Below are 12,500 nucleotides of genomic sequence, written 5' to 3'. Positions count from 1 at the left end.
ATGTGGAGGCTATATACAGGGTATTACGGTACAGAGTCAATGTGGAGGCTATATACAGGGTATTACGGTACAGAGTCAATGTGGAGGCTATATACAGGGTATTACGGTACAGAGTCAATGTGGAGGCTATATACAGGGTATTACGGTACAGAGTCAATGTGGCTATATACAGGGGGGCACCGGTACTGAGTCAATGTGGAGGCTATATACAGGGTATTACGGTACAGAGTCAATGTGGAGGCTATATACAGGGTATTACGGTACAGAGTCAATGTGGAGGCTATATACAGGGTATTACGGTACAGAGTCAATGTGGAGGCTATACACAGGGTATTACGGTAGAGAGTCAATGTGGAGGCTATATACAGGGTGTTACGGTACAGAGTCAATGTGGCTATATACAGGGGGGCACCGGTACTGAGTCAATGTGGAGGCTATATACAGGGTATTACGGTACAGAGTCAATGTGGAGGCTATACACAGGTTATTACGGTACTGAGTCAATGTGGAGGCTATATACAGGGTATTACGGTACAGAGTCAATGTGGAGGCTATACACAGGTTATTACGGTACTGAGTCAATGTGGAGGCTATATACAGGGTATTACGGTACTGAGTCAATGTGGAGGCTATACATTTACATTTACATTTAAGTCATTTAGCAGACGCTCTTATCCAGAGCGACTTACAAATTGGTGCATTCACCTTATGACATCCAGTGGAACAGTAGTGCATCTAAATCTTTTAAGGGGGGGTGAGAGGGATTACTTTATCCTATCCTATACACAGGGTATTACGGTACTGAGTCAATGTGGAGGTCCCGCTGGTCCCGCTGGTAATTTAATCTTCCCAATAACTCGTCCATTTTATTGTCCAAAGATTGCATGTTTGCGAGCAGAAGTGATGGGAGTGGGGGTTTATTCGATCGCCTCCTACTCCTCAGAAGGCAGCCCACCTGTCAACGGTGGGTGTAGCTGATGCATGTAGCTGATGCATGGAAGTAAGGCGCAGGAGAGCAGAGATGAGTGAACACGAAACACTTTACTGAGGCAAATAGTAAGACCAGAACGCAACAGCATCACCAAAACCAAATGCCCAAAACAAGTAAGGCAGCACAAAGTACCACAAACAAAGTACAAAGTACAGGCTGCCACAAAACACAGGTATACATAAAACCTGGCGCTAACCAGTCGGATGCGTGCCAACCTCAACAAATAAACAATACCCACATAGACATGGAGGGAACACAGGGCTAAATACACATAGTAATTATGAGGAGACGTAAACCAGGTGTGCAGGAAAACAAGACAAAACAAATGGATAATGAATAACTAAATACACATAGTGTCACACCCTGGCCATAATTTGCTTTGTATGTGTCTATGTTGATTGCTTGTGTCAGCACAGTCCTCATTAGCTTCACGGTCGTTATTTAGTTTATTGGTTTTGTATAGCGTTTCCTGTCACCACGCCGCATTTTGGTCCTCCGATCCTTCTCAACTCTCCTCTTCAGATGAAGAGGAGGATGACCGTGACAGAATCACCCACCACAACAGGACCAAGCGGCGTGGTGACAGGCAGCGGCAGCAGGAGCAGCGCGAGGAGTACTGGACATGAGAGGATGAGTTGGATGGAAAAGGACCCTGGGCTCAGCCTGGAGAATATCGCCGCCCCAAAGAAGAGCTGGAGGCGGCGAAGGCGGAGAGGCGCTGGTATGAGGAGGCAGCACGGCGGCGTGGATGGAAGCCCGAGAGTCAGCCCCAAAAATGTATTGGGGGGGAGGAACACAGGAAGTGTGGCGAAGCCAGGTAGGAGACCTGCGCCAACTTCCTGTGCTTACCGGGGGGCTAGAGAGACCGGGCAGGCACCGTGTTATGCTGTGAAGCGCACGGTGTCCCCAGTGCGGGTGCATAGTGCGGTACATACCAGCTCCGCGTATCGGCCTGGCTAGAGTGGGCATCGAGCCAAGTGCCATGAAGCCGGCTCTACGCATCTGGTCTCCAGTGCGTCTCCTTGGGCCGGCTTACATGGCACCAGCCTTGCGGATGGTGTCCCCGGTTCGCCTGCATAGCCCAGTGCGGGCCATTCCACCTCACCGCACTGGCAGGGCGACCGGGAGCATTCAACCAGTTAAGGTTGGGCAGGCTCGGTGCTCAAGAGCTCCAGTGAGCTCGGAGCTCAAGAGCTCCAGTGCACGGTCCTCCACGCACCAGCCCTCCGGTGGCAGCCCCCCGCACCAGGCTGTCTCTCCGTCTCATCCCTACAGGTGCTCCCGCCTGTCTAGTGCTGCCGGAGCCTTCCTCCTGTTCAACGCTGCCGGAGCCTTCCTCCTCTACAGCGCTGCTGGAGTCTCCCGCCTGGTCAGCGCTGCCGGAGTCTCCTGCCTGGCCAGCACTGCCAGAGCTGCCAGTCTGCAAGGAGCTGCCAGTCTGCAAGGAGCTGCCAGAGCTGCCAGTCTGCAAGGAGCTGCCAGAGCTGCCAGTCTGCATGGAGCAGCCAGAGCCGCCAGTCTGCATGGAGCAGCCAGAGCCGCCAGTCTGCATGGAGCAGCCAGGGCCGCCAGTCTGCATGGAGCAGCCAGGGCCGCCAGTCTGCATGGAGCAGCCAGAGCTGCCAGTCTGCATGGAGCAGCCAGAGCCGCCAGTCAGCATGGAGCAGCCAGTGCCGCCAGTCAGCCAGGATCTGCCAGAGCCGCCAGTCAACCAGGATCTGCCAGAGCCGCCAGTCAGCCAGGATCTGCCAGAGCCGCCAGTCAGCCAGGATCTGCCAGAGTCGACAGCCAGTACGGAGCTGCCCCTCTATCCCGAGCTGCCCCTCTGTCCCGAGCTGCCCCTCTGTCCCAAGCTGCCCCTCTGTCCCGAGCTGCCCCTCAGTCCAGTGGGGTCATTTAGAAAGGTCGCCGTGGTTAGGAGGCCACGGAAGCGGACAATGTGGCGGACTAAGACTATGCTGGGGGCCACGTCCAGCACCAGAGCCGCCACCGCGGACAGATGCCCACCCAGACCCTCCCCAATAGGTTCAGGTTTTGCGGCTTGAGTCCGCACCTTGGGGGGAGGGGGGTACTGTCACACCCTGACCATAGTTTGCTTTGTATGTGTCTATGTTGATTGCTTGTGTCAGCACAGTTCTCATTAGCTTCACGGTTGTTATTTTGTTTATTGTTTTTGTATAGTGTTTCAGTGTTCAGTGTTTTCTTTATTAAAATTCATGATGAACACATACCACGCCGCATTTTGGTCCTCCGATCCTTCTCGCCTCTCCTCTTCAGATGAAGAGGAGGACGACCGTGACACATAGTAATTATGTGGAGACGTTAACCAGGTGTGCAGGAAAACAAGACAAAACTAATGGAAAATGAAGGTGGAGCGGCGATGGCGTCAACATTATGAACAAGAATAGTACAAAAATAAGTTAAAAACAACGCAGATAAACAAACAAAAATACACAATCGGTTGGGGGCACCGAAAACGTCTGCCTTCTGCTCCGGCGCCATTTTAGGTCAGCGGGTTAGAGTTAGAAGGGTAACAGTCAGTGTATTCAGTTAGGAAGGGGTTCTATTCAGTTAGGCCGTGGTTCTATTCAGTTAGGCCACGGTTCTATTCAGTTAGGCCGTGGTTCTATTCAGTTAGGCCACAGTTCCATTCAGTTAGGCCATGGTTCTATTCAGTTAGGCCGTGGTTCTATTCAGTTAGGCCACGGTTCTATTCAGTTAGGCCACGGTTCTATTCAGTTAGGCCGTGGTTCTATTCAGTTAGGCTGTGATTCTATTCAGTTAGGCCTTGATTCTATTCAGTTAAGCCATGGTTCTATTCAGTTAGGCTGCGGTTATATTCAGTTAGGCCGCGGTTCTATTCAGTTAGGCCACGGTTCTATTCAGTTAGGCCGCGGTTCTATTCAGTTAGGCCACGGTTCTATTCAGTTAGGCCGTGGTTCTATTCAGTTAGGCCGTGGTTCTATTCAGTTAGGCCGTGGTTCTATTCAGTTAGGCTGTGATTCTATTCAGTTAGGCCTTGATTCTATTCAGTTAAAGCCACGGTTCTATTCAGTTAGGCCGTGGTTCTATTCAGTTAGGCCACGGTTCTATTCAGTTAGGCCGCGGTTCTATTCAGTTAGGCCGTGGTTCTATTCAGCTAGGCCGCGGTTCTATTAAGTTAGGCCACAGTTCTATTCAGTTAGGCAGCGATTCTATTAAGTTAGGCCGCGGTTCTATTCAGTTAGGCCACGGTTCTATTCAGTTAGGCCGCGGTTCTATTCAGTTAGGCCACGGTTCTATTCAGTTAGGCCGTGGTTCTATTCAGTTAGGCCGTGGTTCTATTCAGTTAGGCCGTGGTTCTATTCAGTTAGGCTGTGATTCTATTCAGTTAGGCCTTGATTCTATTCAGTTAAAGCCACGGTTCTATTCAGTTAGGCCACGGTTCTATTCAGTTAGGCCGCGGTTCTATTCAGTTAGGCCGTGGTTCTATTCAGCTAGGCCGCGGTTCTATTAAGTTAGGCCACAGTTCTATTCAGTTAGGCAGCGATTCTATTAAGTTAGGCCGGGGTTCTATTCAGTTAGGCTGCGATTCTATTAAGTTAGGCCAGGGTTCTATTCAGTTAGGCCGCGGTTCTATTAAGTTAGGCCGGGGTTCTATTCAGTTAGGCCGCGGTACTATTCAGTTAGGCCACAGTTCTATTCAGTTAGGCCGCGGTTCTATTAAGTTAGGCCGGGGTTCTATTCAGTTAGGCCGCGGTACTATTCAGTTAGGCCGTGGTTCTATTAAGTTAGGCCGCGGTACTATTCAGTTAGGCCGGGGTTCTATTAAGTTAGGCCGGGGTTCTATTACGTTAGGCCGTGGTTCTATTCAGTTAGGCCGCGGTTCTATTCAGTTAGGCCGGGGTTCTATTCAGTTAGGCCGTGGTTCTATTCAGTTAGGCCGGGGTTCTATTAAGTTAGGCCGGGGTTCTATTCAGTTAGGCCGTGGTTCTATTCAGTTAGGCCGTGGTTCTATTCAGTTAGGCCGGGGTTCTATTCAGTTAGGCCGTGGTTCTATTAAGTTAGGCCGCGGTACTATTCAGTTAGGCCGTGGTTCTATTCAGTTAGGCCGGGGTTCTATTAAGTTAGGCCGGGGTTCTATTCAGTTAGGCCGTGGTTCTATTAAGTTAGGCCGGGGTTCTATTCAGTTAGGCCGGGGTTCTATTCAGTTAGGCCGTGGTTCTATTCAGTTAGGCCGTGGTTCTATTCAGTTAGGCCGTGGTTCTATTAAGTTAGGCCGGGGTTCTATTCAGTTAGGCCGTGGTTCTATTCAGTTAGGCCGTGGTTCTATTCAGTTAGGCCGTGGTTCTATTCAGTTAGGCCGGGGTTCTATTCAGTTAGGCCGTGGTTCTATTCAGTTAGGCCGTGGTTCTATTCAGTTAGGCCGGGGTTCTATTCAGTTAGGCCGTGGTTCTATTCAGTTAGGCCGTGGTTCTATTCAGTTAGGCCGTGGTTCTATTCAGTTAGGCCGGGTTCTATTCAGTTAGGCCGTGGTTCTATTCAGTTAGGCCGTGGTTCTATTCAGTTAGGCCGTGGTTCTATTCAGTTAGGCCGGGTTCTATTCAGTTAGGCCGTGGTTCTATTCAGTTAGGCCGTGGTTCTATTCAGTTAGGCAGGGGTTCTATTCAGTTAGGCCGTGGTTCTATTCAGTTAGGCCGGGTTCTATTCAGTTAGGCCGTGGTTCTATTCAGTTAGGCCGGGTTCTATTCAGTTAGGCCGTGGTTCTATTCAGTTAGGCCGGGGTTCTATTCAGTTAGGCCGTGGTTCTATTCAGTTAGGCCGTGGTTCTATTCAGTTAGGCCGTGGTTCTATTCAGTTAGGCCGGGGTTCTATTCAGTTAGGCCGTGGTTCTATTCAGTTAGGCCGGGGTTCTATTCAGTTAGGCCGTGGTTCTATTCAGTTAGGCCGGGGTTCTATTCAGTTAGGCCGTGGTTCTATTCAGTTAGGCCGTGGTTCTATTCAGTTAGGCCGGGGTTCTATTCAGTTAGGCCGTGGTTCTATTCAGTTAGGCCGGGGTTCATGTTGGAACACTAGAGATGATTTAGTAGCATTTCATCTGTCCTTTCCATGTGAACGTCGTCACTGGTTTCTTGAAAGGCAGAGCTGCCAGGCGAGCTTTTCTTCAATTCATCTACTCACCTACTTTTCCGTCAAGAGGGATATGCATCTTAATAAGCTATTCTATATTCTATATTCTAGACCTTTGTATAGAATTATTTTGTGTGGATGACCTATGCTCCTCAGAGCGTGAAAGGAGTCAAAGTAAGTCGATGTTTAGAAATAGAATGACAAGGGAAATAAAATAAATGACTAAATATATATTATTTATTTTTAGAGAATGACTGTCTTGAAATAGGATCAGGCAATTAGTAAGTGCATTAACGAGTGTAATTATCTCTGAGGTAGAAAATGTCATGTATTTCAGATGGAGAAACGACATTGCCAACGACAGCACTCCACCGCGATGGAGAATGAGAAAGGAAAACACGAGTGAAAGAATTGATACATAACAATGTCATTTGTTCTCGTCTCATCATTTAGTTAAGCAATAAGAGCCGAGGAGGGTGTGGTATATGGCCAATATACCACGGCAAAGGGCTGTTGTAATGGCATTCTTCCTCCTCTTCTGAGGAGGAGTAGCGAGAAGGTTCGGAGGACCAATGCGCAGCGCGGTAAGTGTCCATAACGTTTATTTTAAGACATAAATTGAACACTATGAAATAGTGAAATGAACGAAAACCGAAACAGTACCGTGTTGCAACAAACACACACATGGAAAACAAACACCCACCACTCAAAAGTGAAACCCAGGCTACCTAAGTATGATTCTCAATCAGAGACAACTAACGACACCTGCCTCTGATTGAGAACCATACTAGGCCCGAAACAGAAACCAAACATAGAAAAAAAAACATAGACTGCCCATCACAACTCACGCCCTGACCATACTAAATAAAGACAACACAAAGGAAATAAAGGTCAGAACATGACAGCTGTGGTATATTGGCCATATATCACAAACCCCCCGAGGAGTCTTGTTGCTGTTATGAACTGGTTACCAACCTAATTAGACCAGTAAAAATACATGTTTTGTCATACCAGTGGTATACGGTCTGATATACCGTGGCTTTCAGCCAATCGGCATTCAGAGCTCAAACCACCCAGTTGATAATGTATATTAGTGTTTAATTATCCTAGAATCATCCTGCTTTTCATCATGTGTAGATCCCCTTCCATGTTACTGGTATGTCTAGTTTATTCACCCTGACAAACACTTAAATATTCAGGTTTGCAGCATTAGCATTTAGACTCTAGAGCAAGACTCTCTAACTCTGTTCTTGGAGAGCTACTGTCCTGTAGGTTTTCGCCTCAACCCTAATCTAGCATACCTGACTCTAATAATTAGATGGTTGATATATTTAATCAGGTTAGTTACAGCTGGTGTTGGATTGAAAACCTACAGGGGGGTGTCTCTCCAGGAACAGGGTTGGAGTTAAAACCTACAGGAGGGTCTCTCTCCAGGAACAGGGTTGGAGTTAAAACCTACAGGAGGGTCTCTCTCCAGGAACAGGGTCGGAGTTAAAACCTACAGGAGGGTACCTCTCCAGGAACAGGGTTGGAGTTAAAACCTACAGGAGGGTCTCTCTCCAGGAACAGGGTCGGAGTTAAAACCTACAGGAGGGTCTCTCTCCAGGAACAGGGTCGGAGTTAAAACCTACAGGAGGGTCTCTCTCCAGGAACAGGGTCGGAGTTAAAACCTATAGGAGGGTGTCTCCAGGAACAGGATTGGATTGAAAACCTACAGGAGGGTCTCTCTCCAGGAACAGGGTTGGAGTTAAAACCTACAGGAGGGTCTCTCTCCAGGAACAGGGTTGGAGTTAAAACCTACAGGAGGGTATCTCTCCAGGAACAGGGTTGGAGTTAAAACCTACAGGAGGGTATCTCTCCAGGAACAGGGTTGAAGTTAAAACCCACAGGAGGGTATCTCTCCAGGAACAGGGTTGGATTGAAAACCTACAGGAGGGTGTCTCTGCAGGAACAGGGTTGGATTGAAAACCTACAGGAGGGTATCTCTCCAGGAACAGGGTTGGAGTTAAAACCTACAGGGCAGCAGCCATCCAGGATCAGGGTTGGAGTTAAAACCTACAGGAGGGTTTCTCTCCAGGAACAGGGTTGGAGTTAAAACCTAAAGCAGGGTATCTCTCCAGGAACAGGGTTGGAGTTAAAACCTAAAGCAGGGTATCTGTCCAGGAACAGGGTTGGACAGCCCTGCTGTAGAGTATGTCTGTGTTGGTGGTAGAATACCTACCCTTCTTCTTGTGAAGGTGAAGACTTAAACAAATGTCTCCCTCGTTTCCTGACAAGATTTAAATGAAAGTGTATTCCAAAAGGTGACATTTAAACCTCGAAGGAGTTTCCTGGAGAGCTGATCAGGCATTTGTTTGGCCTCGGTGTCAGATTAGGAATCTTCATATGATAACTAATTGCCGATGTCTTCAGCCTTGCGGTTAAATTGTCAACCAGTCTTCACAGTTCACCCAATGTTCACCAGTCTTCACAGTTCACACAATGTTCACCAGACTTCACAGTTCACACAATGTTCACCAGTCTTCACAGTTCACCCAATGTTCACCAGACTTCACAGTTCACACAATGTTCACCAGTCTTCACAGTTCACCCAATGTTCACCAGTCTTCACAGTTCACCCAATGTTCACCAGTCTTCACAGTTCACACAAAACCAGAAATGCAGATACGGTGGCAAAAAGGCAATGGGGAATGTGTGTGTGTGTGTGTGTGTGTGTGTGTGGGGGGGGCTTCATTAAACGGTACCCGCAAAACACCAGTCTCGACAGTGAAGAGGCGACTCCTGGATGCTGGCCTTCTAGGCAGAGATGCAAAGAACAAGCCATATCTCAGACTGGCCAATACAAAGAAAAGCAGGGCAGAGGAACACAGACACTGGACAGAGGAACTCTGCCTAGGAGGCCAGCATCCCGGAGTCGCCTCTTCACTGTTGACGTTGACACTGGACAGAGGAACTCTGCCTAGGAGGCCAGCATCCCGGAGTCGCCTCTTCACTGTTGACGTTGAGACTGGTGTTTTGTGGGTACTATTTAATGAAGCTGCCAGCTGAGGACTTGTGAAGCGTCTGTTTTTCAAACTACACACTCTAATGTACGTGTCCTCTTGCTCAGTTGTGCACTGGGGCCTCCCACTCCTCTTTCTATTCTGGTTAGAGCCAGTTGCACTGTTCTGTGAAGGGAGTAGTACACAGCGGTGTATGAGATCATCAGTTTCTTGGCAATTTCTCACATGGAACAGTTTTCATTTCTCAGAACAAGAATAGACTGACGAGTTTAGACTGACGAGCCATTTTGAGCCTGTAATCGAACCCACAAATGCTGATGCTCCAGATACTCAACTAGTCTAAAGAAGGCCAGTTTTATTGCAAATTATTTGCAAATTAATTCATAAAAAAATCATACAATGTAATTTTCTGGATTTTTGTTTTTGATTCCGTCTCTCACAGTCGAAGTGTACCTATGATAAAAATTACAGACGTCTACATGCTTTGTAAGTAGGAAAACCTGCAAAATCGGCAGTGTATCAAATACTTGTTCTCCCCACTGTATAGTGAACATATATAATGAACATTCAATGTGAGAGACATGCTGGCTTAACAACTCATCTCCAGTAGATTGTGTGGAGGACGATCAAGTGGAGCTGGTTTAATATTTACATTTACATTTAAGTCATTTAGCAGACGCTCTTATCCAGAGCGACTTACAAATTAATCATTTGAATAAACTGTAGTTAGACGGGCTATAGTACATGGGAGAATTCCTTCCACTGCTGTTCCTTGGTCGTTAGTTAGGTGGTTTCTAATATATTTGAATCATTATCCATCTGGGTTGTTGATTAAGATGTTCTAATCGTTAGCCATCTTGGTTGTTGATTAAAATGTTCTAATCGTTAGCCATCTTGGTTGTTGTTTAAGATGTTCTAATCGTTAGCCATCTTGGTTGTTGATTAAGATGTTCTAATCGTTATCCATCCTGGTTGTTGATTAAGATGTTCCTTACAACAGATCAGGAGTTGATCACTTCGACAACGTGACGTAATGTGCGTCACCACCAAGAAAGTGTTACGCCCTGATCTGTTTCACCTGCCCTTGTGCTTGTCTCCACCCCCTCCAGGTGTTTCCCATTTCCCCCACGATCCCCTGTGTATTTATACCTGTGTTCTCTGTTTGTCCCGCCCTGACCCTGCCCCTAACCCTGACCCTGCCTGCCATACTGTACCTTTGCCCCACTACTCGGGATTACCGACCTCTGCCTGACCTGACCCTGACCCTGCCTGCCATCCTGTACCTTTTCCCACTACTCGGGATTACCGACCTCTGCCTGACCTGACCCTTAGCCTGCCTGCCGTCCTCTGCCTGACCTGACCCTTAGCCTGCCTGCCGTCCTCTGCCTGACCTGACCCTTAGCCTGCCTGCCGTCCTCTGCCTGACCTGACCCTTAGCCTGCCTGCCGTCCTCTGCCTGACCTGACCCTTAGCCTGCCTGCCGTCCTCTGCCTGACCTGACCCTTAGCCTGCCTGCCGTCCTCTGCCTGACCTGACCCTTAGCCTGCCTGCCGTCCTCTGCCTGACCTGACCCTTAGCCTGCCTGCCGTCCTCTGCCTGACCTGACCCTTAGCCTGCCTGCCGTCCTCTGCCTGACCTGACCCTTAGCCTGCCTGATGTCCTGCACTGTTGCCCCACTACTCTGGATTATCGAGCCCTGCCTGCCTTGTCCTGTCATTTGCCTGCCCCTGTTGCCGTTATAAACATTGTTACTTCAACACAGTCTGCATTTGGGTCTTACCTAAAACGTGATAGAAACGTTGGACACAAGTCAATCACCACCTTCCGGAGACACCTGAAACCCCACCTCTTTAAGGAATACCTAGGATAGGATAAAGTAATCCCTCTCACCCCCCTTAAAAGATTTAGATGCACTACTGTTCCACTGGATGTCATAAGGTGAATGCACCAATTTGTAAGTCGCTCTGGATAAGAGCGTCTGCTAAATGACTTAAATGTTAAATGTTAAATGTGACACAACAGAAATTGATGGTATGAAAAATGGTCAGCAGAAATGACTTTAGATGCAGTCCAATTGACATAATTAAATCAGTTTGTTTACATTATTGAAGAGCCCCCTGTAGTCGTTTTTCACATAATACGACTGAATCCCCTGTTTTCTCTCTGAACGTGTCTTGCTCTAGTCCTGGGCTAATAGAAAACCCCTCATATTGTAGCCCAACATGTCTCTCCAGGGGAAATCAACTAAAAACACAGATTTACTATTGAACTATCTTCAGGTCATCTGAATGGGTTTTTACTTCTCTTTGTTAATCGCCAACACAAACTACCAGGGGTGAATGTTATCTAACTTGTTCAATTGATTGATTTACCGTGCCTTCAGAAATACTCCCTAGTCCTTGCAGATGACTCCATAACATGATGCAGCGAGCACCATGAAGAGTGGTACTCAGTGATGTGTTGTGTTGGTTTTGCCCTGAACGTAACACTTTGTAATCAGATCATAAAGTACATTTCTTTGCCACATTTGTTCACATGTTACTTCAGTGCCTTATTGCAAACAGGATGCATGTCTCAGAAATGGTTTATTCTGTACAGACTTCCTTATTTTCACTTTGTCAATTAGGTTAGTATTGTGGAGTAACTACAATGTTGTTGATCCATCATCAGTGTTCTCCTATCATAGCCATTCAACTCTGTCAGTTAGGTTAGTATTGTGGAGTAACTACAATGTTGTTGATCCATCATCAGTGTTCTCCTATCACAGCCATTCAACTCTATAAATGTTTTAAAGTCATTGGCCTCATGGTGAAATCCCTGAGCTGTTTCCTTCTTCTGCGGCATCTGAGTTAGGTAGGACGCCTGTATCTTAGAAGCAACTGGGTGTATTGATACACCATTCAAAGTGTATTTAACTTCACTATGCACAAAGGGATATTCAATGTCTGCTTTAAAAATAAAAATAAACAATAGTTGCCATTCTGTGTGAGGCATTGGAGAACCTCCCTGATCTTTATGGTTGAATCTAAATCTGAAATGTACTGTTCGACTGAGGGACCTTACAGATAATTGTATGTGTTTGGTACAGAGATGAAAAATGATGTTAAACACTATTATTGCACACAGAGTGAGTCCACGCAATTTATTACGTGACTTGTTTTAAAAATCCGACAACTTCTGCTGAAACTGAGGGGTGCGCAATTCAAATAAATAATCGTAACAATTATGGATATTAAACATTTAGGTACATACAAGTGTCTTATATCGGTTGAAAGGTTACATTCTTGTTAATCTAACTGCACTGTCCGTTTTACAGTATGTTTTACAGTGAAAGGATGCCATGCCATTGTTTGAGGACGGCGCCCCACATCAACATATTTTTCCACTGGCACAGGTTT

At 47.1% G+C, this 12,500-nt stretch overlaps 1 protein-coding gene across 1 annotated transcript in view; it reads left to right on the top strand.

The window, feature by feature from the left end:
- Positions 1-2,027: 2,027 nt before the first annotated feature.
- The window catches only part of LOC135574951 (uncharacterized), a 119,053-nt gene continuing 108,580 nt past the window's right edge, over positions 2,028-12,500 (top strand). The window contains exon 1 of the mRNA XM_065027076.1: positions 2,028-2,243. Coding sequence (XP_064883148.1) covers positions 2,028-2,243 — 216 coding nt within the window. The remainder of the gene's footprint in view (positions 2,244-12,500) is intronic.

Source organism: Oncorhynchus nerka, linkage group LG14, assembly GCF_034236695.1.
Source record: "Oncorhynchus nerka isolate Pitt River linkage group LG14, Oner_Uvic_2.0, whole genome shotgun sequence".
Lineage (NCBI taxonomy): Eukaryota > Metazoa > Chordata > Actinopteri > Salmoniformes > Salmonidae > Oncorhynchus > Oncorhynchus nerka.
The sequence above is the reverse complement of the archived record's forward strand: the minus strand, read 5'-3'. Positions and strand labels throughout refer to the sequence as shown.